The following is a 27,966-nucleotide window of genomic DNA, read 5'->3' as shown; positions in this document are numbered from 1 at the left end:
TTTTAAAACTAATAGGGGTTTTCAAGAAACATTTTTTGATAAAGTGAATATATTCGGAGATAATCGCTCTGAAAGAAAAAAAAATGTGTCCCCCCCCCCTCTAACTTTTGAACCATAGGTCCAAAAAATATGAAAAAAATCGTGGAAGTAGAGCTTAAGAAAGACATTAAATGAAAACTATAGCGGACATGATCAGTTTAGCTGTTTTTGAGCTATAGCAAAAAGTTTTCCCTTCATAGTAAAAAGACTTACTTTAATTAGGTACTGATTATACAAATTTGCCTATTTGTTTAACTCGGGTGAAAGGTACCGTGTCATCCCTTGGTTAACAATTTACTATACTTTAAGCTCCAGTTTAGCTTATTGTGACGGAAGAGTAACTACGGAACCCTACACTGAGCGTGGCCCGACATGCTCTTGGCCGGTTATTAATAGTACATATAATGTAAATGGACATGTTAGAATGACATGCATTTTCTGCCGTATATGTATAGATTCATTTGAATCGTATTTGTGTGATTACAGCCAGGACCTGCTTATATTGAAAGAAATAGTGCAAAAGATGGCTGGCATAGAGGCTGCGGAAGAAATGACAGCAGAGCAATTAGATGCCATGGCTGGAGGCGAACTATTGAAAGGAGAGGTTAGTGATCGTTACAGATACTAAACTTGCTTATTTTCACCATGCAAAGTTTCTTAGTTTTTTGACCGAAGCGTTAGCGTTATCTCCGTTTCAGCTTGGGCACAGAATAAATAATTAGACTACGTACAGAAGATTCACTATAACAAAACCCCTGTTTAGGTATACCGAACATGCCGAAACGTTGCTGATTGGACCGAGCTCTTTCGAGAGGCGTGGTATCGGCGTGGCTACCGCTAGGGTAGGCACCGACCGAAGCGAATACCGTTACCTATTATTATGTTATATTGAACGTACTAGTTTAACAGATTTTGAAATTCCCCGCAGTAATAATGCTTTCAACAACAGCAGTATTGCAGCACGGCAATACTGCCGACTGCATGACTGCCGTAAAATCAAAATCGATGTTGCTGCCCCGATTTATGACAATTTGCGGAAGTAATGCAGTCGCCAGTAATATCGCAGTCGGCAGCAGTATTGCAGCGCTATATTACTGCGTTACTGCTGCAAATATCAAAATTAATGTTGCTGTCAGGATTTCAACATTTGCTGTAGTAATGCAGTCGACAGTAATATCGTAGTCGGTAGTAGTATTACAGCGGGAAATTACTGCCTTACTGCTGCAAATGTCAAAATTAATGTCGCTGCCAGGATTTGGACTTTTGCGGTAGTAATGCAGTCGACAGTAATATCATAGTCGGCAAGCGTCAAAATCGATGTCGCTACCAAGATTTTTGACATTTACGGCAGTAATATTCCAGTCGGCAGCAGTATTGCAGCGCGACATTACTGCCTTACTGTTGTAAATGTCAAAATTGATGTCGCTCCCAGGAATTTTGACATTTGCGGCAGTAATGCAGTCGGTAGTATTGTCGTGCTGCAATACTGCTGCAGACAATGATGTGATCTGTAGTATTCGGGATTAGGGATCTAAGTAAAACCACCAAGATAGCTAGACCAAGACTCATTTATTTTTATTCAGTACCTACCGCACTTTACCCAACTACCCACATGTATAATTATGATATAATATATACAACATCTTCCCCCTTATAAATAAACATGCATATTTGCATAATAGGTATCAAGCTTAAAACACTCTTAACTTAAGCAGACAAAATTAATCAAAAACCTTATCTCATTAAATGCATAACGGTATGCCTGCTCGCTCGCCACCTCGGCCGCCCTGCACCATGCTGCAGCTTCTTGTAACTCCAACTCCGACTTTCTGAGCATCCTCTCTCTCAGCTGACCGTCTTCTATAACTCTTATCATTTGAGTCAATATTAAGCTATCCCTTAGATCCCCAAATTTGCACGATATACTTTTCACTTTCAATGCCGCATAGTACTTGTCAAACTTAAAACTTCCCTCAGAACACTCAAAAAACAGATGTCTCTCAAAGTTAATGTTTTTTGTTGGGTCACACCTCGATTCAAACTTTCCGCACAACACATCAAAATCGTCCTTTTCGGCCTCTTCAAAGTCCCATTCCTCATATATTTCACGCCCACTTTTACCGATGATGTGTAAGAATAATGCACATTTTTATTTACCCGGTGCCCCATCGCGCCCCGAAGCCACCAAATACCAAACGAATGCCTTTTTCCAATCACGCCAATTGTCCGCCATGTTACCATTACCGCCGTCGCATAACGGCGGGGGCTGTTGTAAATTTGCATAGCCACTATTCTGAGCACCCGACCCCGCATTTTCTTTCGCCGTCATCACTAATCAACCAAAACGTCCGATTTACGATTTATACACTGAGTTATTTACACCTGACACCATGTAGTATTCGGGATTAGGGATCTAAGTAAAACCACCAAGATAGCTAGACCAAGACTCATTTATTTTTATTCAGTACCTACCGCACTTTACCCAACTACCCACATGTATAATTATGATATAATATACACAACATGATCTAAAAATGTTTTCTTTTCATAGGCTGGATACTTTTCTCAAGTGCGCAACACCAGGAGGTCATCAGCGCGGTTAAAAGAAGCCATAGTTGGAAACAACCTAGACATATCACTCTGCATACTGGCCGCTCAGCAACGCCATTGTTGCGTTTGGAAAGGTAAGCTGTTCAAGAAAAAATACAAGAGATGATAGTTAAACGTGGTCTCTTAAGAGGAAAGTGGAGTTATAGTGTTTTTCCAACCATCACGACCCTCATGACCATACAATTTATAACCTTAAAACGCAAAATTGTATTGATATGATATTTGTCACCATACCCAAGCTTTTGAAAAATAGTATAGAAGGTTATAAATAGAATAGAATAGAATATAAATCATTTACTCAGACAACACATCAATACAATTAACACGTATAGCAAATAGAAAGCAATAATAATAATAAAAGTAGAACTAGAGATGTAAAGCCGAAATGGTCAGTGGTCGACGGCGCTGGTTTCCTCTTAGTACGGTCGCCAAGCCGCTCCGAGGCCAGATTTAATTGACTCAGCTCGGCCTTACCCACAACCGGTATCAATGTGTTCGGACAGTTCTCCTGATCACCGTACATGCGGTAGTAAAGCGGAAAAATGGTGGAGGGGATAGTAATGACGTCACAAAGATGGCGGCCGGACCTATTCTTTTTGGCGGTGTATCTCGAAAACCACTTAACCGATTTTAATCATCGAGGTGTCAAATAATAGCTTATATTATGGAGATTATTTCCTTTTCTACAAACATTTACGTGAAACCTATAGGAAAAAAAATAATCACAAAAAACAGTTTTTTTATAAAATTATTTTTTTTTATTTTGTAAAAATCTCCGTAAATATTAGCATTTCGCAAATTTTGTTTAATATAAAACATATTGCTTCATTATCAAGGAATATAATGAGCCTTAAAACATACAGATCGAGTAATAAACAATGAAGCTACACTCATTTATTTGCGCATGGGTAACGATAACTGGGTTTTACCGGTCGAAACTGTGGTGACTGTTACGATACGTATTGAATGGAATTTATAGAGTATCGGTTTTAATTACTGAAATTATAATTAAAATTCTAAAAACCAGACACAATAATGTTACCTTACTTCGACGTTTAGTCTCTTTTTTCGTCTTAATCATAGGTAGGTACATATTTCTTTTTACTTAAAAAATTTATACAGGGTGAACTTTTAACCACCAGTCATACTCTGCGCAGCGACTTTATAGGTCATACTTAACAACTTTTACTATGGGACCAATTCCGAAATCGCGAAAAAAATTTTGACTGTCCCATATAAAGGTGCGACCAACTTTACCAGACCAACACTTTTCCAAACTGAGCTACAGCTGTCCGATGAAGTTAAGTACTTAGGACTAACTCTCGACAATAAACTCAATTGGAACAACCACATCAACAAACGGATAGACAAGGCGGGAGTTGTCTTCTGGCAGTGCAGAAGGATGATTGGTAAGAGGTGGGGACTCAACCCGAAAATTACCCTCTGGCTCTATAAGACGATAATCCGCCCCTTACTCTGTTACGGTGCTCTGGGTTGGTGGTTTGGTGGTGGTTGAACAAACCTAGGCAACGTACGAGACAAACTACAAAGACTTCAAAGGCTCGCATGCGCGGCCACCACTGGCTGCACGAGGTCTACCCCGACTGCAGCCATGGAGGTCATGCTAAACCTTCCACCGCTGCACCTACACATACAGCAAGAGGCCAGTCTCTCAGCGGTAAGGTTGCGAACCCTCAAGATATGGTCTAACATCACAGGAGCTCTTCACACAAAATGCCTGGAAAAGGTGTATGACGAATTTCCAGTGCTTAGGTCAGGCACGGACCGGATTCACAAACAAGCTATCTTCGATAAAAGGTACAAAATACAGTTATATGAGGACGACAATCATGAAGGACTCAATCCCCGGGAGCTGAGAATCTTCACTGATGGGTCCAAAACAGACAGCGGATCGGGCTCTGGAACCTTCTCTGAAGACCTGAACATGTCGATCACCACTCCGCTAGGAGCCCATAACTCGGTATTCCAAGCTGAGTGCATGGGCATCATAAACGCGGCGGCTGCCATCACTGCAAGGAAGGTAGTAGGATCCTCCATTCGCATACTCTCCGACAGTAGAGCAGTCTTAATGGCTCTAAATAGCCATATAGTTACATCCAAACTTATACACGAATGCCACGAACGACTAATGGAGGTATGTCATAATAACAAGATCACCCTACAATGGATCAAGGGACACAGTGGATACCGAGGTAACGATGCTGCGGACGAGCTTGCCAGGCAAGGATCGAATGCGGGGGCGATTGGTCCGGAACCGATTCTCCCGATACCATTTAGCAAGGTACGCTCAATGCTGCTGGCACGTACAGGGAAACTACACACAGAACACTGGCTGAACCAGACTGGATGCAGACAGGCAAAAGAAGCCATGCCTGGCATCAACGGAAAACTCACAAGGGCGCTCCTGCAACTAGGGAAGGTCCGACTGAGTATGGTAACCAGTGTTATAACAGGTCATGGACTATTTAACAAACATCTTTTCACAACAGGTGTCACAGACAGTCCCCTGTGCCGAGGTTGCATGGAGACAGAAGAAACAGCCTCTCACGTGGTGCTGGAATGCAGCGGAGTGACTCCATACAGGGCTAAACATCTCGGATCTCCGAGAGACCTCCCCGAGGTCCTACTCAATACTCAACATCAAAGGTTTGATAGGATTCCTCGAGGAGCTGGGCTGGCAGGACTAGCCCACCCCCAACATATCACGCAAAATAGACGCAAGTCGTCGAGTTGCGGAAAAATCGCCCGAATACAATACAATACAAGGTGCGACCAGACCGCAGCTTAAAAAACGGTCACGATACGGAATCGCAGTGACGCGTCGTATGCGTACCGTTTTTGACGCATGCTCCCCACACCGCTGTTTAAAAAAACGGTGACGGTACGGAATCGCAGTGACGTGCTTCACGCGAATCTTTTTTGTTCGCAAAACAGTTGCGTCTTTTACGTCACCGGTACGGTGTCTGCCATAAGATCTCCGTGTAATATTTTTTGCGATTTTTACGCAGTTCAATTTACGGTGCGTCAGCTTATTTTAAGCAGCGGTGTGGCGAGCATGCGTCATGGACCCGGGTACGTCCTTAAACTACGTCCAAAAGAGAGGTATGGGCATTGTGAATGTCATCTCGCTTTGTGTGGTAGGGCACAGCCAGTGGGTGTCATTCCAGATCCAAATTTTCTTGCGTGATTCGGCATTGGTCCCATAATAAAAGTTGTTCAGTATGACCTGTAAAGTCACTGCGCAGAGTATGGCTGGTGGTTAAAATTTCATCTTATACCTATATTCGACACAAGTAGTAAGTACTTACAGACCAACTATGATACACATTTTGCCTGTATAGTGATACATAGTGAATAAATTAATACCTGATTTAAAAAATAAAACAAAAATAACAAATAGCATGTTATTTAATTCAGTAATCACTAATCAGTCTTAAACAATGAACATCATACTTTTAGATTAGACAACAAAATGTATATTTATACTGTGTTTCGACTTGAAAGATTTTACTGCTTTAAAACATAAGACAAACCTACCAACCAAATGTATAATAAAAAATGTTTTTTGTGATTATTATTTTCCTATAGGTTTCACGTAAATGTTTGTAAAAAGGAAATAATCTCCATAATATAAGCTATTAGTTGACACTTCGATGAATACAATCGGTTAAATGGTTTTCGAGATACACCGCCAAAAAGAATAGGTCCGGACGCCATCTTTGTGACGTCATTACTGTCCCCTCCCGCCATTTTTCCGCTTTACTACCGCATGTACGGTGATCAGGAGAAACGCCCGAACACATTCATACCGGTTGTGGGTAAGGCCGAGCTGAGTCAATTAAATCTGGCCTCGGAGCGGCTTGGGGACTACTAATAGTAAAAGTTGTTCAGTATGACCTATAAAGTCGCTGCGCAGAGTATGACTGGTGGTTAAAAGTTCACCCTGTATAAAATTTTTAAGTAAAAAGAAATATGTACCTACCTATGATTAAGACGAAAAAAGAGACTAAACGTCGAAGTAAGGTAACATTATTGTGTCTGGTTTTTATAATTGTCATTATAATTTCAGTAATTAAAACCGATACTCTATAAATTCCATACAATACGTATCGTAACAGTCACCACAGTTTCGACCGGTAAAAGCCAGTTATCGTTACCCATTCGCAAATAAATGAGTGTAGCTTCATTGTTTATTACTCGATCTGTATGTTTTAAGGCTCATTATATTCCTTGATAATGAAGCAATATGTTTTATATTAAATAAAATTTGCGAAATGCTAATATTTACGGAGATTTTTACAAAATAAAAAAAAATAATGTTATAAAAAAACTGTTTTTTGTGATTATTTTTTTTCCTATAGGTTTCACGTAAATGTTTGTAGAAAAGGAAATAATCTCCATAATATAAGCTATTATTTGACACCTCGATGATTAAAATCGGTTAAGTGGTTTTCGAGATACACCGCCAAAAAGAATAGGTCCGGCCGCCATCTTTGTGACGTCATTACTATCCCCTCCACCATTTTTCCGCTTTACTACCGCATGTACGGTGATCAGGAGAACTGTCCGAACACATTGATACCGGTTGTGGGTAAGGCCGAGCCGAGTCAATTAAATCGTGTTTCTAGAGGGCTTTTGAGATTTGGCGACCGTACTATCTGGAGCCAGCGGGGTGTGCGGGACTTGTTGCAGACGTCGTGAATAAATGATATTAAATATTATAAATATATAATAATATAAAATTATAAAAACAAATGACGGAATCCGGAAAAAAAGAGGACGGCAGTTGTTTTCTTTTATATGTAGTTTCAGGCAGGAGAACTTTGGTCCTTTAGGTACGCTTTTAGTCTTGATTTAAACTTAAAGGAACCAATAGTACTGCTCTGTCGGATTGGTGGCGGAAGATTATTCCAGCATGCAAATGCAAAATGTGTATGGTATGTTTTTCACTCCTTACTCTCATAATAATCAAAAAATCGAATCTAAAGGGCATAGCTGGTTAATATACGTCAAATTGTGTAAAAATATGTTAACATAGTTAACATCCCTATTGTTTAAAAAATATGTAATATTTGAGTCAGATATCGATGAAGACATATCTCACGGCGAGCCTCCCGGCTCTCAGCTGAAGGTGGTGGGGCGACTCGCGGACCAGTGCCAGGACGCGCTCGTGCAGCTCGGCACCTTCCTGGCCTCCTCGCACGCCCCCGACGAGTATGCTGCCAGGCTGCCGCCGCTACAGGTACCTTACTCGCGGACCAGTGCCAGGACGCGCTCGTGCAGCTCGGCACCTTCCTGGCCTCCTCGCACGCCCCCGACGAGTATGCTGCCAGGCTGCCGCCGCTACAGGTACCTTACTCGCGGACCAGTGCCAGGACGCGCTCGTGCAGCTCGGCACCTTCCTGGCCTCCTCGCACGCCCCCGACGAGTATGCTGCCAGGCTGCCGCCGCTACAGGTACCTTACTCGCGGACCAGTGCCAGGACGCGCTCGTGCAGCTCGGCACCTTCCTGGCCTCCTCGCACGCCCCCGACGAGTATGCTGCCAGGCTGCCGCCGCTACAGGTACCTTACTCGCGGACCAGTGCCAGGACGCGCTCGTGCAGCTCGGCACCTTCCTGGCCTCCTCGCACGCCCCCGACGAGTATGCTGCCAGGCTGCCGCCGCTACAGGTACCTTACTCGCGGACCAGTGCCAGGACGCGCTCGTGCAGCTCGGCACCTTCCTGGCCTCCTCGCACGCCCCCGACGAGTATGCTGCCAGGCTGCCGCCGCTACAGGTACTACCTTACCTTCTTTTTCCTCGTCTTAGGTTTCCAGGCTGGATCTGAAGGGGTTTCGGCAACCTATTCCTATGAATTAACAGTCTCGCTCAATCGCAGGATTTTAGTGATAAAAAGTATCCCATCAAAATCATTTTCATGTAAAAGTTTTTTAATGGGATTTCAATTCTTTTTGTAAGTGGCTTATGGCTATCGTCGACGCCCTAATATAAAAGGGTTGGGGTGATTTACTATTAAAAATCATGAAATACGTATCTGGGGGCATCTTTTATGCAATCTGTTTTTTTTTTACTGATTCCCAATACAAATTTCAACCCCTTATTCCCCCTAACGCCCTTTTCGTCCCCCTTTTCACCCTCAGGGTGATTTTGTGGTTGAAAACTATTCTACATCCTTCCCTGTAACAAAAACTATCTACATACCAAATTTCAACTGAATCGGTTCGGCGGTTATTAATTCCCCATTTAAAATTCCACCGCCCTTTTCACCGACTTAGGGGCTAAAAATTTCAAGTTATTGAAAATGATTTGTTCTTTAGCACTAATACTATTCTACGTACCAAATTTCAGTTTCCTAAGACTTCAGGAAGTACCCTAAGGGTTTTGATGATCATTTTTGTGAGTGAGTGAGTCAGTGACGAAAACGGGTTTTTTTTAGTTATGAATGAAATTTAAAATATGAGAGTTATGCAATCGAATTTTTTATTCTTATTAAGTCTATTATTGACATTATATCCCGAGAATTTTGTTTTTCTGATATAATTCGAACACAAGTTATGAGGGTTAAAAAAATCGACGAAGCGCTTCGAGAAAAGATAGGTAGTGCCCTTGCGCTTCGCTTTACTCGTCCTGGCGGGGGCACTGCCGTCAAAGGCAAAACCAACTATCTGCTAAAGTTTGTTGAACGGAATAGTTGGTCATGCCAAAGGCAGAATCAACTATTTAAAACAACAACTGTAACAACTGAAATAGTTGGTTCTGTCCTTAACCCGTCGCTATTGTCTTTTTCTGGGATTCAAACTATGGCAATACCAAATTCCATCTAAATCGGTTCAGCGTATTAGCAGGAAGAATAACAGGTGTGAATAACAGACATACAGAGTTACTTTTGCTTTTATAATATGTATTAGTAGGAATAGCAAAGATATACTTAAGATTTCTATAGCCACAAGCGACGGTTGATCGATATGTCTGATGGTTTTAGTTAATTTTATAAAAGCAAGAAAGTAAAAAAGGTATAATTACCTTAAATTTTCATCCAGGAACTCCTCCGCGATTACCACGTTGACGCCGATGTGGCGTTTTTCCTTCACCGCCCAGTGTTAGCCCAGAAAATCGCCGCCAAAGTGGAACTACTACGTAAAAGTTCCGACAGCAAAACCACCAGCCCGGAGATGGCGATAGAGCGCTATAGCGTCGCGTCCCAGGAGGCCCTGGAGCCGGTGGTGCAGTCCATCACGCCTCTACTGCCTCTGAGGACCTGGGAGGATATTTCACCAGAGTTCTACGTCACTTTTTGGTAAGCTTTTTTCCATAACATAACATTTCACCACTTAGATTGGCAGTTCTCAACTGTGAATTTCTCCAGAAACTTCCTGCCTCGCACAGCTAAGCTGGAATGAACTGTCGCCTGCGGTATTTCCGGACCGGTACGACCTTACCTCTGTACCTGTGTCTGCTCGTTTGCCTCCTATACCTTAAAAAAAATCTCGAGATGGGCCGTAATGCTTAAAGCGAGAGATGTGCCGAATATGGACTTTGCCGAATACTAATATTCGGCCGAATGTTTATTTCAGATCTTGCTGAACCGAATATTCGACCGAATTATGTGGTTACTCTTTAACTGTGGTTTTTAACCGGCGGTCTCAGGAAGTGGTCCGCGAACTTATAAACGGAACATCCTTTGTTAACTTTCATGGTGAGTCAAGAGGAGACAGCCGCCCACGTCATTCTTGAATGCCCAGGGGTGGCAGAATACCGGGCACAATACCTCGGTTCTCCGGGGTCTCTCCCAGAAGTCGTCGGCAACATCAAGGGTCTGCTAGGCTTCCTGGTAGAGTTGGGTTGGCAGGAGTAGTGCCGTCAACCCACCATCACGCAAAATAGGCGCGAATTACGACGTCGAGTTGCGGAAAACAAGCCCGCGAATACGAATACGAATAACTTTCATGGTCATAGGCATTTACTTTCAAACTGGAAAATTTGAAATTATGTCAAGTGGTCCCATTACCACTAAAAGGTTAAAAACGACTGACTAATACGGTCTCTCTTTTAATTTTTGAAGCAATGAATAGCTGCCAGTGGCTAGGTTTTAGCATAACTCCATATGAACTCTTATGCATCTTTAGTTCAAATAACGGGTTTATTCACAGGTCGCTGTCGATGTACGATCTAAAAGTTCCCGAAGAATGTTACGACAGAGAGATAGAACGGTTGAAGGCAGCCGCAGCGGCCGCCGCCAAGGACTCGTCGCAGGGCACGAAGGGCAAGAAGGAACAGGAGCGGTTCAATACGCTCATAGACAAACTGCAGGTACTTATGTTTTTGCCTCTCTTCAAATCATTAGGTGCCGGGGACTCGCTCGGCGAACCCGCCCTGATTGTAGTCGGTTTCCTCTACAAGCCGGAAAACGCTGGGCTCTGCTACGAGCGCAGCACTACTAAAACGTTGGGAGTGTAATTTTGTATACTATACTCAAAGACAAACTAAGGAGCACGTTTTTTTCTTAGACCACCTCACTAGTACAATTGATTCTCTTTGCTATACTCAATACATTAAGAGCCCTTAATCCTTGGAGCGTTCTCCGATTTCACGAAATAACGCTCGATAGATGGCGTTGGCGCTCGGTACGCGAGCGCCGGCAACGCGACGCGCGTTTCAATGCAGACTAGAATAATCTTGATAGTTTTCAATATAATTTCAAGCAACATTAATTTTAGTGTTATATGATATCATATGGGCACTCTTTATTTTATTTAATATGCATAGTAGTTTTTTTATATACACTACTACTAAGTGTACAGACTACAGAGTGTACTATAACCCTTGCTCTTTATTCTGTCTCTTTCACACCAATGGAAAATGAAGAAGTTAGTAAATGACTGCAGGTATAAATAAAGTATATTAGTGCGATAGAGAGACAGATAGTGTTTCGTTGTCGTATCGTAAACGATTGGCATGTTGGCCACACACTTGCTTGGTGCCTAGCCAAAATACCAATCGTTTGCGTATATTAGTGCGATAGAGAGACAGTAGTGTTTCGTTGTCGTATCGTAAACGATTGGCATGTTGGCTACGCACCCATGATACCTAGCCAAGAAGCCAATCGATTGCGCATATTAGTGCGATAGAGAGACAGATAGTGTTTCCTTGTCGTATCGTAAACGTTTGGCATGTTGGCTACGCACCCATGCTGCCCAGCCAAGATGCCAATCGTTTGTGCATATTAGTACGAGAGAGAGACAGATAGTGTTTCGTTGTCGTATCGATTGGCATGGTGGCTACGCACCCATGCTGCCTAGTCAAGATGCCAATCGTTTGCGCACATTAGTGCTATAGAGTTTCAGTGTTATTTGAAATCACGTTAGGGTTTGTATTATTATTTATGACCCGAATGAAGTCCATCCAGGTTCTTATGATCGAGTCAGGAGTTGGTCACCAGAACTCCTAATCTACTCATTATAATTCCATCGTGCTTGGGCTCAAAAGATTTGCCCTGACGAATACCATCGATCTAGATGAGGTCCAGGGTCTCATGACGGAGTCAGGAGTTGGTCACCAGAACTCCCCAGAACTCCTAATCTACTCATCATAACTCCATCGAGTTTGGGCTCAATAGATTTACCCTGATGAGCACCATCAATCTAGATGAAGTCCAGGGTCTCATGATGGAGTCAGGAGTAGGTCACTAGAACTCCTAATCTACTCATTATAATTCCATCGTATTTGGGCTCAATAGATTTGCCCTGACGAGTACCATCGATCTAAATGAAGTCCAGGGTCTCATGATGGAGTCAGGAGATGGTCACCAGAACTCCTAATCTACTCATTATAATTCCATCGTGTTTGGGCTCAAAAGATTTGTCCTGACGAGTACCATCGATCTAGATGAAGTCCAGGGTCTCATGATGGAGTCAGGAGTTGGTCACCATAATTCCTAATCTACTCATCATAACTCCATCGTGTTTGGGCTCAATAGATTTGCCCTCACGAGCACCATCAATCTAGATGATGTTCAGGGTCTCATGATGGAGTCAGGAGTTGGTCACTAGAACTCCTAATCTACTCATTATAATTCCATCGTGTTTGGGCTCAAAAGATTTGTCCTGACGAGTACCATCGATCTAGATGAAGTCCAGGGTCTCATGATGGAGTCAGGAGTTGGTCACCAGAACTCGTAATCTATTTATCATAACTCCATCGTGTTTGGGCTCAATAGATTTACCCCGACAAGCACCATCAAATTACATACATACATATACATACTCCTTCCTTGCCGTATCCGGTAATGGCGACTCCATCAACAATTCTTTATGATGAATAGATTAGGAGTTCTGGTGACCAAATCCTGAGTCCATCATGAGACCCTCGACTTAATCTAGATCGATGGTACTCGTCAGGGCAAATCTTTTGAGCCCAAACACGATGGAGTTATGATGAATAGACTAGGAGTTCTGGTGACCAACTCCCGAGTCTATCATGAGACCCTAGACCTGATCTAGAGTGATGGTGCTCGTCAGGGCAACTCTATTGAGCCCAAACACGATGGAGTTATGATGAGTAGATTAGGAGTTCTGGTGACCAACTCCTGACTCCATCATGAGACCCTGGACCTCATCTAGGTCGATGGTGCTCGTCATGGCAAATCTCATGAGCCCAAACACGTTGGAATTATAATGAGTAGATTAGGAGTTCTAGTGACCAACTCCTGACTCCATCATGAGACCCTGGGCCTCATCTAGATTGATGATGCTCGTCAGGGCAAATCTATTGAGCCCAAACACGATGAGGTTATGATGAGTAGTTTAGGAGTTCTGGTGACCAACTCCTGACTCCATCATGAGACCCTGGACCTCATCTAGATCGATGGTGTTCATCAGGGCAAATCTATTGAGCCCAACACGATGGAGTTATGATGAGTAGATTAGGAGTTCTGGTGACCAACTCCTGACTCCATCATGAGACCCTGGACCTCATCTAGGTTGATGGTGTTCGTCAGGGCAAATCTATTGAGCCCAAACACGATGGAGTTATGATGAGTAGATTAGGAGTTCTGGTGACCAACTCCTGACTCCATCATAAGACCCTGGACCTCATCTAGATCGATGGTGTTCGTCAGGGCAAATCTATTGAGCCCAAACACGATGGAGTTATGATGAGTAGATTAGAAGTTCTAATGACCAACTCCTGACTCAATCATGAGACCCTGGACCTCATCTAGATTGATGGTGCTCGTCAGGGCAACTCTATTGAGCCCAAACACGATGAGGTTATGATGAGTAGATTAGGAGTTCTGGTGACCAACTCCTGACTCCATCATGAGACCCTGGGCCTCATCTAGATCTATGGTGCTCGTCAGGGCAAATCTTTTGAGCCCAAACACGATGGAATTATAATGAGTAGATTAGGAGTTCTAGTGACCAACTCCTGACTCCATCATGAGACCCTGGACTTTATCTAGATTGATGGTGCTCGTCAGGGCAAATCTATTGAGCCCAAACACGATGGCGTTATGATAAGTAGATTAAGAGTCCTGGTGACCAACTCCTGACTCTATCATGAGACCCTGGACCTCATCTAGATCGATGGTGTATGTCAGGGCAAATCTTTTGAGCCCAAACACGATGGGATTATAATGAGTAGATTAGGAGTTCTGGTGACCAACTCCTGACTCCATCATGAGAACTTGGACTTCATCCGGGTCAAAAATAATAATGCAAATGCAAACCCTAACGTAATTTCAAGTAAATATGCGTTTTTCAGAAAATCGCAGCCAAATAACACTAGACCCTACTCATAGTGTTGTGTTCCTTCCGGTGAGTAAGGTTGCCAGAGCTCAACGAGGGGCGGGAGGGGGTTAGAGTCGGCAACGCGCATGTAACTCCTCTGGAGTTGCAGGCGTACATAGGCTACGGATACTGCTTACCATCAGGCGGGCCGTAAGCTTGTTTGCCACCGACGTAGTATAAAAAAAAGGACCACTGAAAATCCATCAATAAGCGAGAGTCTATTAAGCATAGCGTAAAAAATGAACTTTTATTAAGATTTTCTAATCGCAGTATATAGCACTTCTCGGAACTCCGTAGCTGATTACGATCGCAACGAATGCCTGATAATCGAGCACAGGTCCGTCCTCTAAGCGCGCTCCGCGCGGACTGAGAGCGGGGCGTCGCTGCTGCGTGATTTATACGTGTTTTAAAAAAATATAAATTTACGGCAATGTAGGTCCCATAGTTATGATTTTTTTTTTATAGGTCAACATAAAGTTACAGTTTGCTATAATATTATTTTTAAAGCAAAATATGCGTACAATTTGCGGAAAAAAAAAATAATAAAACCCTGTTTTCGCCAAAAAAATGAAGAAAACTCGGAAGGTATTTTATCAGTTTTTTCAAATGAATCTTCGATTGTTAATCATTCCAGCCCCTCGTACGAGATATGTTGAATCAAATTGTAGTCATTCATGTACCAAATGATTCTTGTTTACAGCAAAATTGAGAACCGAAACGCCACATCTCACTGCAAAATTTGGAAAAGACTCCCAAAAAAACTCATTAAAAAAGAGGTTTAAAAGAGAAAATGAAAATTTGAACTGTTGAAGCCGCTAGTTTAGGAAACGATTATTTAAGTACGTTACCAGTTTTTGAATAAATACTAATAGTTACGTCGTAATCTTGAATGAAAAAGGAAGCATTTTACAAAATACGCTCGTCTGTAGGAATAAGGACTCTTAAGTTTGGAGCATTGAATGTATTACGTACTAGACACGCTATCGAGAACAACTTGTGTCCGCCATTTTCGGCGTTTGACGTCTGTCACTAAGCTTAAGAATAATAGATAGTCAGAAGCGAAACTGTTATGACAACTTTTCATTTTCTGCCTAAATACGTACTGTAAAGAATTTAGATAAAATTTATTTATTTCCAGTAAAGTGTAATGATTTTTGTTTTTTTTGTGACACTGCCAATATTAAAATTTATAAAAATAGTCTTAAAACCTTTTGTGTTTGACTCTCGTACTCGTAGCAATTTTGATCAAATCGCGCTTATAACATAATATATTCTTTAAATATAATAAAAACACTTCAAAAAATTACAAGATAGCAATTAATTTATCATTTTTGTGTATATATTCTACAAACAATAAGATAGATTATCATTGGTACCTCCATGTTACATCTATGCGCCAAAGAAAATGGCGTACCACCGCGAGTGTTTAAAGTGACGTTTCTAAATAATCTAAATAAGCTTGAAACAAAACATTTTTCGCAGTGGATTGTTATTATATTGCTTTTATTATGTTTCTAGGTATTATTGGAATACATTTTCATAACGCATAGAGGCATTTTCAATTTTTTTTTTAATTTTTGGTACATGTGTGGCATCTCGCCATTAGTCGGAGACGTACTAAACGCTGCTTCAATGAGGTGTGGAATCATTTTATTGGAGAAGCCGACTCTAGTACTATACCTCAATATACGACACTTATTATTATTATTTTATAGGCAAGCTACTAATTATTTATGTATATATATGTTTTTTTGTTACATCGTTAATCTGTTCGTGATTTGGGTTCTAGCAGAATTATCAGTGCTTCACCCGAGAGAGTGGAGCGTATTACTGAGCCAGAACCCTTTTGTTTTGCTGAATGCACACAGCACACATTACCTTTTATTGATGCTTTTTGTTCTTTATTTAATTTCAATTTTGGTGTTGCTATTGTTTATATTATTTTTTTTATTCAGGTAATTTAAAAAAAAACTAAGCTTATTTACTAAGTATCGTTAAACCTGTAAGGTTTGTCTCGATAATCCATAAAGTTTAGATGTGTGTATTGTGGCAAGCGAATAAATGGTTTATCTATCTTATATATCTATCAATGGTTTGGAGATGTAAAATGTGTTCACGGTCTGAGAAAGATAATGCCTAGTCGCATGAGTGCGGGGCCTCCCCCGCAGCCTGACGTGCGCTTGTGGTGCGGCAGGAGGAGCGCGCGCGGCAGCAGGCGCACGTGGCGCGCGTGGCGGCGCGGCTGGCGCGCCAGTGCGGCGGCTGGTTCCCCGCGCGCGCCGTCAAGTCGGCCAAGAACGAGACCGTCACGCGCCTCATGCAGCTGTGCCTGTTCCCGCGCTGCGTCTTCACGCCGGCCGACGCGCTCTTCTGCGCCGAGTTCGTGCACACCGTGCACGCGCTCAAGACGCCCAACTTCTCCACGCTGCTGTGCTACGACCGGGTGAGTGCGCCCGCCCGCTGATATTGTTTCCGATCACGTACCTTTTACGCGGTGCCTTCGTTCATCGTTTTGTCAATTTTCGTTCTGAACAGTCACGTGAGCTAGCTTATTTTCGTCTCCTTTAGAGCGTTAAATGTTTTTTTTTATAAGTGAACTTCGGATCTCTAATGACTCACACTGGGCAGACTGATAAACGTCACTGTGTGGAGAACTATGGAATTCCCCATATAAAAAAGTTTGCGAACATTTTGTTGGTCACGCATTTTGGCGCAACCGACCCTAGAAATTATATATTCTGAATAGTCAGCTTAGCGTTTAACCCATAGAAAACTTGTGTAATGCCTAGAATCCACGGAGCTATAAATGAATCCTACATTACTATGTAAAAAACGATTCATTTGAAAACGAGAAATAATTTCGCCCGAGATTAGTGTAGGGCTTTAACCCTAAAAATTCAAATAGTATTCGCTATGTGCACGACTGTCACGCAACCTAGCGTTTGTAAGTCTAGGGGAAAACGTCAATTCACTACATCTTATAAAACTATTGAACGTTTTTTCATACGACTTTCATCTATCAATAGAGTGATTCTTGAGGAAGGCTTAGGTATATAACTTGTTAAGGTTTTGTGTAAATTGGTTGAAATATAACAATGTTGTCGGAAAAAATCATGCTGGCTAGGAGCTTTAATCGAAAACGCTGCCTAATCCGTTTGAGCTATAACAACACAATGTATGGTGGAGTTGTTTCTCATTCATAGGTCTACAAAAAAGTCCGCGATGTTAAATGTCTATCTTTTAAGGATAACTTACTATATCCATTCTTAACTTTTAGAAAAATATCACGTAATATGTGGCATTTGCAAAGCTATCTACACGGATATATTATTAACAATTATCAAATTAAAGAGTTAGTTATATTAAGCATTTCATACAGATTATAATGGTCCCTTACACCATACAATTTAAATGAATATTTCAGGAGAAATCGTAAATTAAAGTTTCATTTCGAGCCATATAACTTGTACGAAATGTTAAAGACGCTATCCGCAGTTAGTTCTAATTTTTACCACCTTATGCGCTGGTATCGCTTTACTTACCCCCACCATGCATTTCGCACGGTCCCAATCCGAGATGTAGCCAGGATGAGAATAATAAGCATGAGTTGTTGTCAGTTGTTCTGCGACATCACGTACTCGGTGATGTCGTGCACGGAGGGCGAGGCGGCGCGCTACGCGCAGTTCCTGTGCCGCGTGCTGGGCACGGCCATGCGCTGGCACGCCGACAAGGCCACCTTCCACAAGGAGTGCGCGCACTACCCCGGCTTCGTCACCAAGTACCGCGTCTCCAACCAGTTCACCGAGGCCAACGACCACGTCGGCTACGAGAACTACAGGTCAGTGTTGCCTCCGACTGACAATCGTTTATGAAACGCCAACCGAAACTAATGGGGATCCGGTGCGTTAGTAAGACAGCATTATGTACGTATATAGTGATGGCCCGCTCGCACAGCGGCGTGTGGACCCATCCATCCTATGTGAAGACTGACTTAATCCCTGGAGTCCTAGAGGTCTAAACGACGAGGTCAATTTTGCTAGCCATAAACGACTATTTCGGACACATCGCCGGACTCGGGGATTAAATAATGTAAGAAAATGATCACGTGTGTTCGTTGGCATCTGTCATCCATATTTACCTATTCCCTATATCGTTCGGGTTGGTTTTCTGAGAAAAACCAAATGATGGCTAACGAAAATGTACACAAACAATACATTGTGACTTAAAACTTTATGGGAAACAATAAAGACCCAACATAACATATTATTTTAAGTCGGATTTGACACGTTTGGTGATTGCATAAAGAGTTTATATATTTTTTAAATGTTTTTCATTTCATAAAACTTAGATAAATGTATTGTTCAGACACGTGTGCCACAAGTGGCACTACAAGATCACCAAGGCCATGGTAGTGTGCCTGGAGTCGGGCGACTACGTGCAGATCCGCAACGCGCTGATCGTCCTCATCAGGGTGCTGCCCAGGTTCCCCGTGCTCGCTAAACTGGCGCAGATCATCGAGAAGAAAGTTGAAAAAGTAAGGAATAAATATCTATTTTTCTATTTGTCGACGTAATTTAGAGTCCATAGACCAAACTATAATCGCATTTTTTTAAATCTATGGAGCTTTAAGGGACAATGGACAAATATTTCCCGCAATCTGACTCTAAAAGTGAACCGCAATTAATATTTCCAATTTTAGCAAAAACTCTTCCTTCCATTCTCTTATCCGTCTGTTTAATATAAATCAGCCAATATTTGAAGAACTAATTATAACTATCAAATTACATATTCATCATCAGGTTTTTATCTTATGCCGATCACCAGTTACTCATTTAATCAAAATCGAATCGATTCAATAATTAAATGAACGTGCATCAGAAGACTGAGGGCCTATCGCGAACCACGTTCGACGTGTTGCCTCTCTGTCGCACTTGTAAATTCGTACGTAAGCGTGACAGGGAGGCAACACGTCGAACGTGGTTCGCGGTAGGCCCTCTGGACTTCTTGATGCATCCGAATAATTATAACAATTTTAATGAGACTGCACACTTCGCATGTTTTTAAAAATATCGGGATTCCGGTATTGCGTTTAAAAACACCGGTATTGAAAAAAGCCCAAAAAATACGGGATCCCGGTATGGAAGCCCTAGTTAAGATGTGGCTCGAAAGCACGGATCTGGTACATGCGGATACGAATATCGGTCTCGCAAGAGACGACCCTCGCGTTGCGCTTATGTTTCAGTTTCAGGGGGCCTACCGCGAAAACCGAAATTCGCAAATTGCGGGGATCTTTCTCTTTTACCTTAGTAAAACGTAATCAGAGTGACAGAGAAAAATGCCCGCAATTGACGAATTTCGATTTTCCCGGTAGCCGCCCAGCTCATAAATATACATGTATGAAAGCGTGAAGATTACTATGACGTGACTCATGACATTTTCAAGGGTTTTGTTTTCAATAATTTGGTGCCTTTTGTTTAAAATCTCATGTACAAATAAATCAAACTAGTAATGAACACGTTTTATCAGGTGAGAGAAGAGGAGAAGACGCAGAGGCAAGATCTGTACGTCCTGGCGACGGGCTACAGCGGACAACTACGCAACCGCATGTCCAGCATGATGAGGGAGAGCGAGTTCCATCAGGTAGGTGTACTTGAAGGTCAGAGGGTCTACCGAGAAAAACTATAATCGAAAATTCGTTACCTGCCTCTCTACCGCACGAATATGGAAGAGTGATTGAGAGGCAGATAACGAAATGTCCATTTTAGTTTTTTGCGTTAAGCCATCAGGGCTCTCCAAAGTATCTACGGCCCGCGATCTTGCCAGTTTTGCCCGCAAAAGGAATCAAAATCCATGCAATTCAGCCCGCGAAAAAAAAAAAACCATACAAGCCGACCTGCAAAAATAAAGTGGAAACCTGGTCGTGGCCTTTGGGTTGAAAATTTTTGGAGATCGCAGGTTAAGGTCATAATGGCGAAGCGGCCGTAACTCGATTTTTATCAGTAATGTTATTTGATTTCTAACTTTAGGCAAAAGATTGACGAGGAAGTTACCTTAGCTCGTGGGCCAAATATTCAGAAAACAAGGGAGTAAGGTAGTAAGATAGGAACCAAAACCTTAGTAAGTTGGCTTTATAGAACAAAAAGTTCTTTTAATTTTAAATGTATGTCGTTACCTTGCATACCACAGTAATATAATTTTAGTATAAAATAGCTAGTGATATGTTTATGTAGTCGAGGGACTCGACGAGCCTATTATTAAACAAATATATTTTTAGGGTTATGCCATATTTAGCTAGTCCTGCCCGGGTCGCCATATATTGTGTTCCCTTTAAATTTCCTTGCTTTATGCCTGCTCTTAAGTGGTCGCAATCTTAGCCCTTATTCATTAAACTTGGTAACCTCTTACAAAATTTCTGTTAAATTTTATCTCTTTCTAACAGACAGATAGGGACAGACGATTATCAACGGTCGTTATGAATAACGGCACTTGATGTGAAGTTGGACGAGTAAGTAAGATTGTGTTTGGGGCCGGGCGCCGGGGCGCAGGTGGTTTTTTTAAATACTACGTCGGTGGCAAACAAGCATACGGCCCGCCTGATGGTAAGCAGTCTCCGTAGCCTATGTTGCCGACTCTAACCCCCCCCATCCCCTCGTTGAGCTCAGGCAACCTTACTCACCGGCAGGAACACAACTATGAGTAGGGTCTAGTGTTATTTGGCTGCGGTTTTCTGTAAGGTGGAGGTACTTCCCCAGTTGGGCTCCGCTCTAGATCTGGAATGACATCCGCTGTGCTGTGCCCACACAAAGCGAGATGACATTCACAATGGCCATACCTCTCGGACGTAGTTTAAGGACGCGCCGGGTCCGCAGGTGGTGCAGCTGCCGCCGGGCGAGCGGCTCCGGCCCGCGCCGCGCGACGAGGCGCCCGCGCCCGACCACGACGCCGCGCCGCCGCCGCCGCCGCCGCCGGGTATGTACTTTCCTCAAATATCCTCGAAAATATTCACTATTATACCAAAACTAGTACTGGATGTTCTTTTTTATGGTCAAATTCGGAATACTGCTTAATATAATCAGTCTATATAACTTTTTTTTAAGGATTCGTGCACATACAGCTTGCATTGCAAAACTTTTTTTTGCACAGGTAATCATATTGAATGAAAGAATACATTTTAACTTTTAAAAAATTATTAAAGAGGGAAATTGTTGTTTGTTATTTTTTCAAGGTTCGTTTATTATTTCAAGGTTCGTTTATTATTTCAAGGTTCCAAACTTATCCACGAATTGCCCTTTCCCGGCCTCTGCAATAATGTAATATTTCATCACACTTGCTCCTAAAAAGTGTGATTTCGATGCGAATCCTAAATTTCGACCTAAGACTGTAATGTACGTCTGAAATCAGGCAGAAGATTTTTTTATTTCCCTTTTTTTATCACGAGTATGATGATAATCATGTGTGCCGCAGACGATACAGGGATAACGAACTCGTGCTAATTAAACCCTCGCCTTCGGCATCGGGCTTCAATTCACACTCGTTCGTAAATTCTTCTTTACCGCCCTTAATACACAATATTATTTCAACCAGCATTATAATCCGATTGGCACTTTTTTTCAACACACTTGTTCGTGACGTGGAACTTATTGAATCACTTTTAGGGTCATAAATGGAGCATAAACCCTCTTATTTTATTTTTCATTATAATTATAGAACTTCTGCGGTAATGTATGGCATGATGATCCAATTGATACTTTTTTTAAATTGTATTTTTATGGTTTTAACAATTGAAGTTTGATTATGTATATAAATTTTAATTGTTTTTAGGGTTCCGTACCCAAAGGTTAAAACGAGACCCTATTACTAAGACTCCGCTGTCCGCCCATCTGTCCGTCTGTCACCAGGCTGTATCTCATGAACCGTGATAGATAGACGGTTGAAATTTTCACAGATGATGTATTTCTGTTGCCGTTATAACAACAAATACTAAAAAGTACGGCACCCTCAGTGGGCGAGTTTGACTCGCACTTGTCCGATTTTTTTTCTCGCAAGTGTTTTGAAAAATGTCGTATGAAACTCGTGTGCCTTGGTCATTGCATGACTTGACTTAAACAACCGGGATATAATCCGTGATTACCTTTTATATATTTTTTGAGCTCCCGATATTTCGACTTTCGACTCAGTTACATGCATCTTGTTCACGGGTAATATCGGGAGCTCAAAAACAATATACTTAAAAGGTAATTACGGATTATATCCCGGTCGATTTAAGTCTAGTGAAACTAACCGTGAATCATTCAAAACTGTCAGTGCGCCGCGACACTATCTCGCGTGTGAAATAGTACCCACCCACGGCCTAAGCCTCCTAACTCCTAGCCTAGTCGGTAGTGACCCTGCCTACAAAGCAGGAGGTCCCGGGTTCCAATCCTGGTAAGAAGGGCATTTTTTGCGTGTTTATTACAAATACTTGGTCCTGATTTATAGATGTTTTCTATGTATACTATAACCCCCTTATTCATAAACATGTACTAAAGTTACGATGCCGCTGATCGTCGTTTGTCCCTTTCCATCATACCAATACATCGGAAAGGGACAAACGATGATCAGAGACATTGTAATTTTAGTACACGTTTATGAATAAGATGGTAAGTATTTATATAAATAAATAAAATAAATATTGCAGGAAATTATTCCATAAATTGACTAAGTCCCACAGTAAGCTCAATAAGGCTTATGTTAAGGGTACTTAGACAACGATATATATGATATTTAAATATTTATGAATACTTAACACGTTAAACGCCAGACCAAAATATTCATTTTTTCTTAAAAAAAAACTTGATGTAAATTCAATTATTACTTTGATATGTATATAGATATATATTTTATTTTGTTATTGGAGGTTTAGTTAAAAAGTTATTAAAAAAAAAAAAACTCGCGGTCACCGATGACCCCCGTGGCGCTGTGAAGTTCATATTTCAAAAACCGTTACCATGACGCCACGCCGGTCCCCCCGCCGGCCACGCCGGTCACTGTGCCGGTCATTATACTGTCACATTCGCACCCGCTAAAATATGCTTATAATATAAAATTTAACTGCTTTGGCATTGTGTGACAATAGCTTGGTTTGGCAATTCCTGCTACTGGTTCAAGAAGATACGCTGTTTTTGTTTATTTTTGTTAATTTTGGGTTTTTATGATGTTTTTTTTGTGGAATGCATGTATCAGGTGTGTGTCTGCATTGGGAAATTTATTTTTTTCTTATTTTTTGATAATTGTCGTGTATCTCCAGATAATTGAAATAAATTTCTATTAATTATATAATTATTGCAAATACTTAATTATATAAATTATAGAATTAAAGCTGTGATTTGAAAAAAATGCCTTGTTTTTTTCATTTTTTCAACAAATCTACTATGTCACTAACTGCACCCACGTCCCAAGCCACCGTTTTACTAACGAGCGCCATGCCGGTCCCTTGCATACAACGCATTGCTTATAACTGCTACACGCGGCGCAGGATAGCGTCTTAAAAACAGGTTTAACACGAGGTCACCGGTGCCCCCCATGGCGTGTTGCAGTTGACTTCGTGAGGTCGCCGGTGCCCCCCATGGCGTTCAACGTGTTAAATACATAGAAAACACCCATGACTCAGGAACAAATATCCATGGTCATATATGATCGATATATATTATATATATCGTTGTCTAGTAACCGAAACACGAGCCTAATTGAGTTTACTGTGGGACTAGATAGATTTGTGTAAAATTGTCCTAAAGAAGAGAGGCTTTTCACCAGTAACCCGATTGTTACTATCTCTATTGCACTCGTGCATAAATATTGCTGTCAAGCTCGCACAGTGACCCTGACAACCGGCATTATGGGCGGGACAGCAATATAATTACGCGCGTGCAATAGATACAGCAACAGGCAGGTTAATGTACGAAAATCTATATGGAAAGCGTTTCTTCTTTGTAATATTAATTTATTTTATTTAAATTTGTAATTTCCCTTTTTGTTCATCAGAAACAGACAAACGGGATTCGCGCACGAGCGACCGGCGCCGAGAGGAGTCCGAGCGCGATAAAGAAGTCAAACGTGAAGCACGAGTGTGAGTCGAGCTTTACTACTTCAAAATTTCCACATTTATTATGCGATTATGCTACAAAAACATTAAACACGTCACATTCATTATAATGCTATCATTTGGCGACAAAAATACATTATTATAATCGTTAAAAAAATTAGAACATTGAACTTTATTTTCCTAATATTGTACCAATTAAACTAAATTGATGTATTATACTTACATTTAGGACATCTAAAGAAAGAGCCAAAGAAGAGATTAGAAGCAAAGAACGATCACCGAGAGAACAGAGACAACACAGAGTAAGTTGAACCGTAATAATGATGTGTAATTTTATAAATATGTTATACACACAAATAAACCCTGAATTAAAATAGTATCTTATTGCCAACTACTAAGCTACAACAAATCAATCGATGGTTAAAATACCGCAATAAAACCGTATACGAGTTCTAGTAGAGTCATGTGGGGCAAGTGTACGCACTTTTATTTTCAAACTAGTATTAAAAAATATATATAAAAGTATGGAAGGGAAATGAATATATGAATCAGGTAAAGCATTCATTAAGGTAATAATTAAATGAAGAATTAACCAATAAAATCTTGACACTCCGGAGAAAAATAGCTTTAATTCAATCAGGTCAAAATGCGCACACTTACCCCCATAGTGAGGGTAAGTGTGCGCAGCTAAATTAAATTTGTAGATTTTTTATTATTGTAAGCAGACTAATTTTGATAACATTTAGCGAACTTTATTGAGACATAACATAGCTTCAAATGTTATACTGAAAAGGCTTAAAAACATTACTAAATCATTTATTTGTGACAACTTTTATTATGATGACGAATTTTACCTTAACAGCACTGGTTTTAAATATTCTTTTTTTTTTGAGTAAACGAATGATTCAATCTGGATTTTTATTTTTGCATAAACTAATTCTCCACCAATATATCTTCTATTTTTTTTACACATATCACAAACTTTCCCCCCTCCATTAGTAAATAAAGGGGTTGCGTACACTTACCCGTTGCGTACAGTTACCCCTACCATCCAAATAATCCTTTAACCACTCGAGTCCCAGCCAAAGGCAATGCCGTCCCATGGTAAGTTTTGTGCTGACGCGATATCGCGTCTGCGGGACTCGAGGCGTTACGTTGTGTGTTGGTGCAGGAGGAGCGCTACCTGGACGCCGTGTCGCCGCCGCACGACCATCGCCACCCGCCCGATGACATCGATCGAGGTGAGCAAGCACCCTAAACATCATATGGCTGTGTAGTACCCTACAATTTCTCACTTTTGCCTACTCGGCCAGGCAACAAATGCTCAAAAATGGTATTGAGGGAAATGCTTAAAAAATGGTATAGAGCGGGGCAGCAGGGGGGGGGGGGGGGGGGGACTTTTGCAGCGAGTGTGGTCGCACATTCGCTGAAAAAATTGGCTATATCAGCCACCTGAGAGCGCACCAGCGACGCTCTCAGCGGTAGAACGCAGTCGCCGTGGCTGAAAACGGCTAGAAGATGATGATGATGAGTCCAAACAAAGTTATAAATTGTGTTCCAAGCATTGTCCTCTCTACCTTTTCATTGCCTGACGTATACTCAAACTATTAAGTCCCTATGTACATGCTAGACAGCTTTCTATTTCTTATCCCAAATACAGACAGTTCGCCTTGTTTAAACTGTTAAGAATGAAATATAGACAGCTGTCTGTATGTTGATCTCACAGACTGCCCCAACTGCTAAGTAGTTAGAGCACGTAAGACAATCACCACGCATGCGCGCTCCCGTACTACTATACTCTAAAGTATGAGAGCGCGACTGCTTATTTGTTGTGGGTAATCAAACTACGATATATAAAATAGACAAATACCTAAATGCACAAAAAATACCCATCACTCAGGAACAAATATCTGTGTCCGTGTGGTGTCTGTGGTTAATCTGAATTAAGCGTAGGCGTAGAACGCATTGCGAACGCCTCCGCTTAATTTCTTGCGGTTTCAGAGCCGCCGAAAGTGTAACGTACGACATGCTCATAAGCGCACGCACCTGCAAGACTGAAACAATAAGAAAGTAGACTGAAACCGCAAGAAATTAATCGCAGTGCTTTTCTAAGCCTAACTTTCCAAATGTTTGCAGATGTGAAACGCCGTAAAGTCGAAAGCAGCAGTAACGGCAAGGTGAGTATCGTTGTAAGTAGCCGGCCTCGCGTCGCGCCCGCGCCGGACTGAGGATTGGGCTGGGCCACGACCGCACCCGAACCTAAACTCGTACAAGTGCTTGCAAACTACCCAGACTCTCAAGATATTGTGTGTAAAAGACTTTAAAAACTTTAGCCAGTGATAAATAAGTGTCTAAAAATCAATTTAAAAACAAAGGACATTGTAAAAATATGTAAAATAAATCATATTTGACGAAACGAAACGAAACTCCGGCGTCACAACAAGAAGAACTGAGTAAGATATAAAGAAAATACAAACTAAGAGAATAATTAAGAACGGCACAAACGACAAAGGCAAATTAAGAAAGCATAATGTGAATAAATAGATTACAGCATAAACGACGAAGTAAGAAATGAAGAAAGCAAAGTCTAAAAAAAATCAATACTAGCACAAGCAACCAAGTAACAAATGAAAACAATGACCACAAACAATAGAAATACTAATAAAATAGAAAAATAGAATAAAAATGGATAATATGATTTTATAGAAGACCATCTACCGCACCATTAACTACAAGAAGGGAAATCTTGGGAATCGTCCACATTCGCACACTATTTTGTGAACATCGGTAACTAAGACGACGCTTCGTGTTCAAACGTAAAAAAGTAAGAAGATGCACGAGGATTGAAAATACAAAGAAATCATAAAATATCTCTGAAACTGTTTATAATACTGCTACAAGCCTTACTGCAAATCTGAAGAATAGATCAACGATTTAAATATTCTATTGCCCGGAAACATCCATCAAGATTTTTATCAAGAATGAAGATGAAGAAAATACAAAAAAAAAACCTTATAAATACTATCAAACATTACTAAACTTTACATACCAGGAAGCCGTAAAATGAGAAAAGCCGTGAGTCGTTGGTCTATCAGCCCAGTCCAAGTATGCTATGGTAAGGTTAATATTATCTCTCATAATGAGGTTGAGTCAAATGATCCAGTGAATATGTGCAACTATTTATTTGTTCATTGAAAAAAAGGAAGCTACGACATGCAAGAGGAAACCGAACGTATACGTTGATACAGCCTGCTGAGACATTCTGGACTGATTGGGTGGACTTATAGCAGAATTGAAGAATACCATTTGGCACAGATGAATTATTGTTACAAGAGAATATGCTTCTGGAAGGAATGCAAGGATTTGATGTCTGAATACAAACATATCCCTGTTGCCGTATTCAACGTTTCCTTTGACTCAATTATATA

General features: G+C 41.3%; 1 protein-coding gene across 1 annotated transcript in view; it reads left to right on the top strand.

Moving 5' to 3' along the window:
- Positions 1-27,966, top strand: part of LOC133516908 (THO complex subunit 2) — a 55,761-nt gene that overhangs the window by 17,207 nt on the left and 10,588 nt on the right. Inside the window, exons 12-25 of the mRNA XM_061849946.1 lie at positions 526-643; positions 2,591-2,723; positions 7,752-7,912; positions 9,712-9,968; positions 10,822-10,981; positions 16,652-16,900; positions 18,075-18,295; positions 18,823-18,991; positions 19,984-20,097; positions 21,327-21,426; positions 24,478-24,562; positions 24,768-24,840; positions 25,710-25,779; positions 26,675-26,715. Of these exons, the coding sequence (XP_061705930.1) occupies positions 526-643; positions 2,591-2,723; positions 7,752-7,912; positions 9,712-9,968; positions 10,822-10,981; positions 16,652-16,900; positions 18,075-18,295; positions 18,823-18,991; positions 19,984-20,097; positions 21,327-21,426; positions 24,478-24,562; positions 24,768-24,840; positions 25,710-25,779; positions 26,675-26,715 (1,951 nt within the window). The remainder of the gene's footprint in view (positions 1-525; positions 644-2,590; positions 2,724-7,751; positions 7,913-9,711; positions 9,969-10,821; positions 10,982-16,651; positions 16,901-18,074; positions 18,296-18,822; positions 18,992-19,983; positions 20,098-21,326; positions 21,427-24,477; positions 24,563-24,767; positions 24,841-25,709; positions 25,780-26,674; positions 26,716-27,966) is intronic.

Source organism: Cydia pomonella, chromosome 4, assembly GCF_033807575.1.
Source record: "Cydia pomonella isolate Wapato2018A chromosome 4, ilCydPomo1, whole genome shotgun sequence".
Classification (NCBI taxonomy): domain Eukaryota; kingdom Metazoa; phylum Arthropoda; class Insecta; order Lepidoptera; family Tortricidae; genus Cydia; species Cydia pomonella.
Note: the sequence above shows the minus strand (reverse complement) of the source record. Positions and strands in the feature narration are given on the sequence as shown.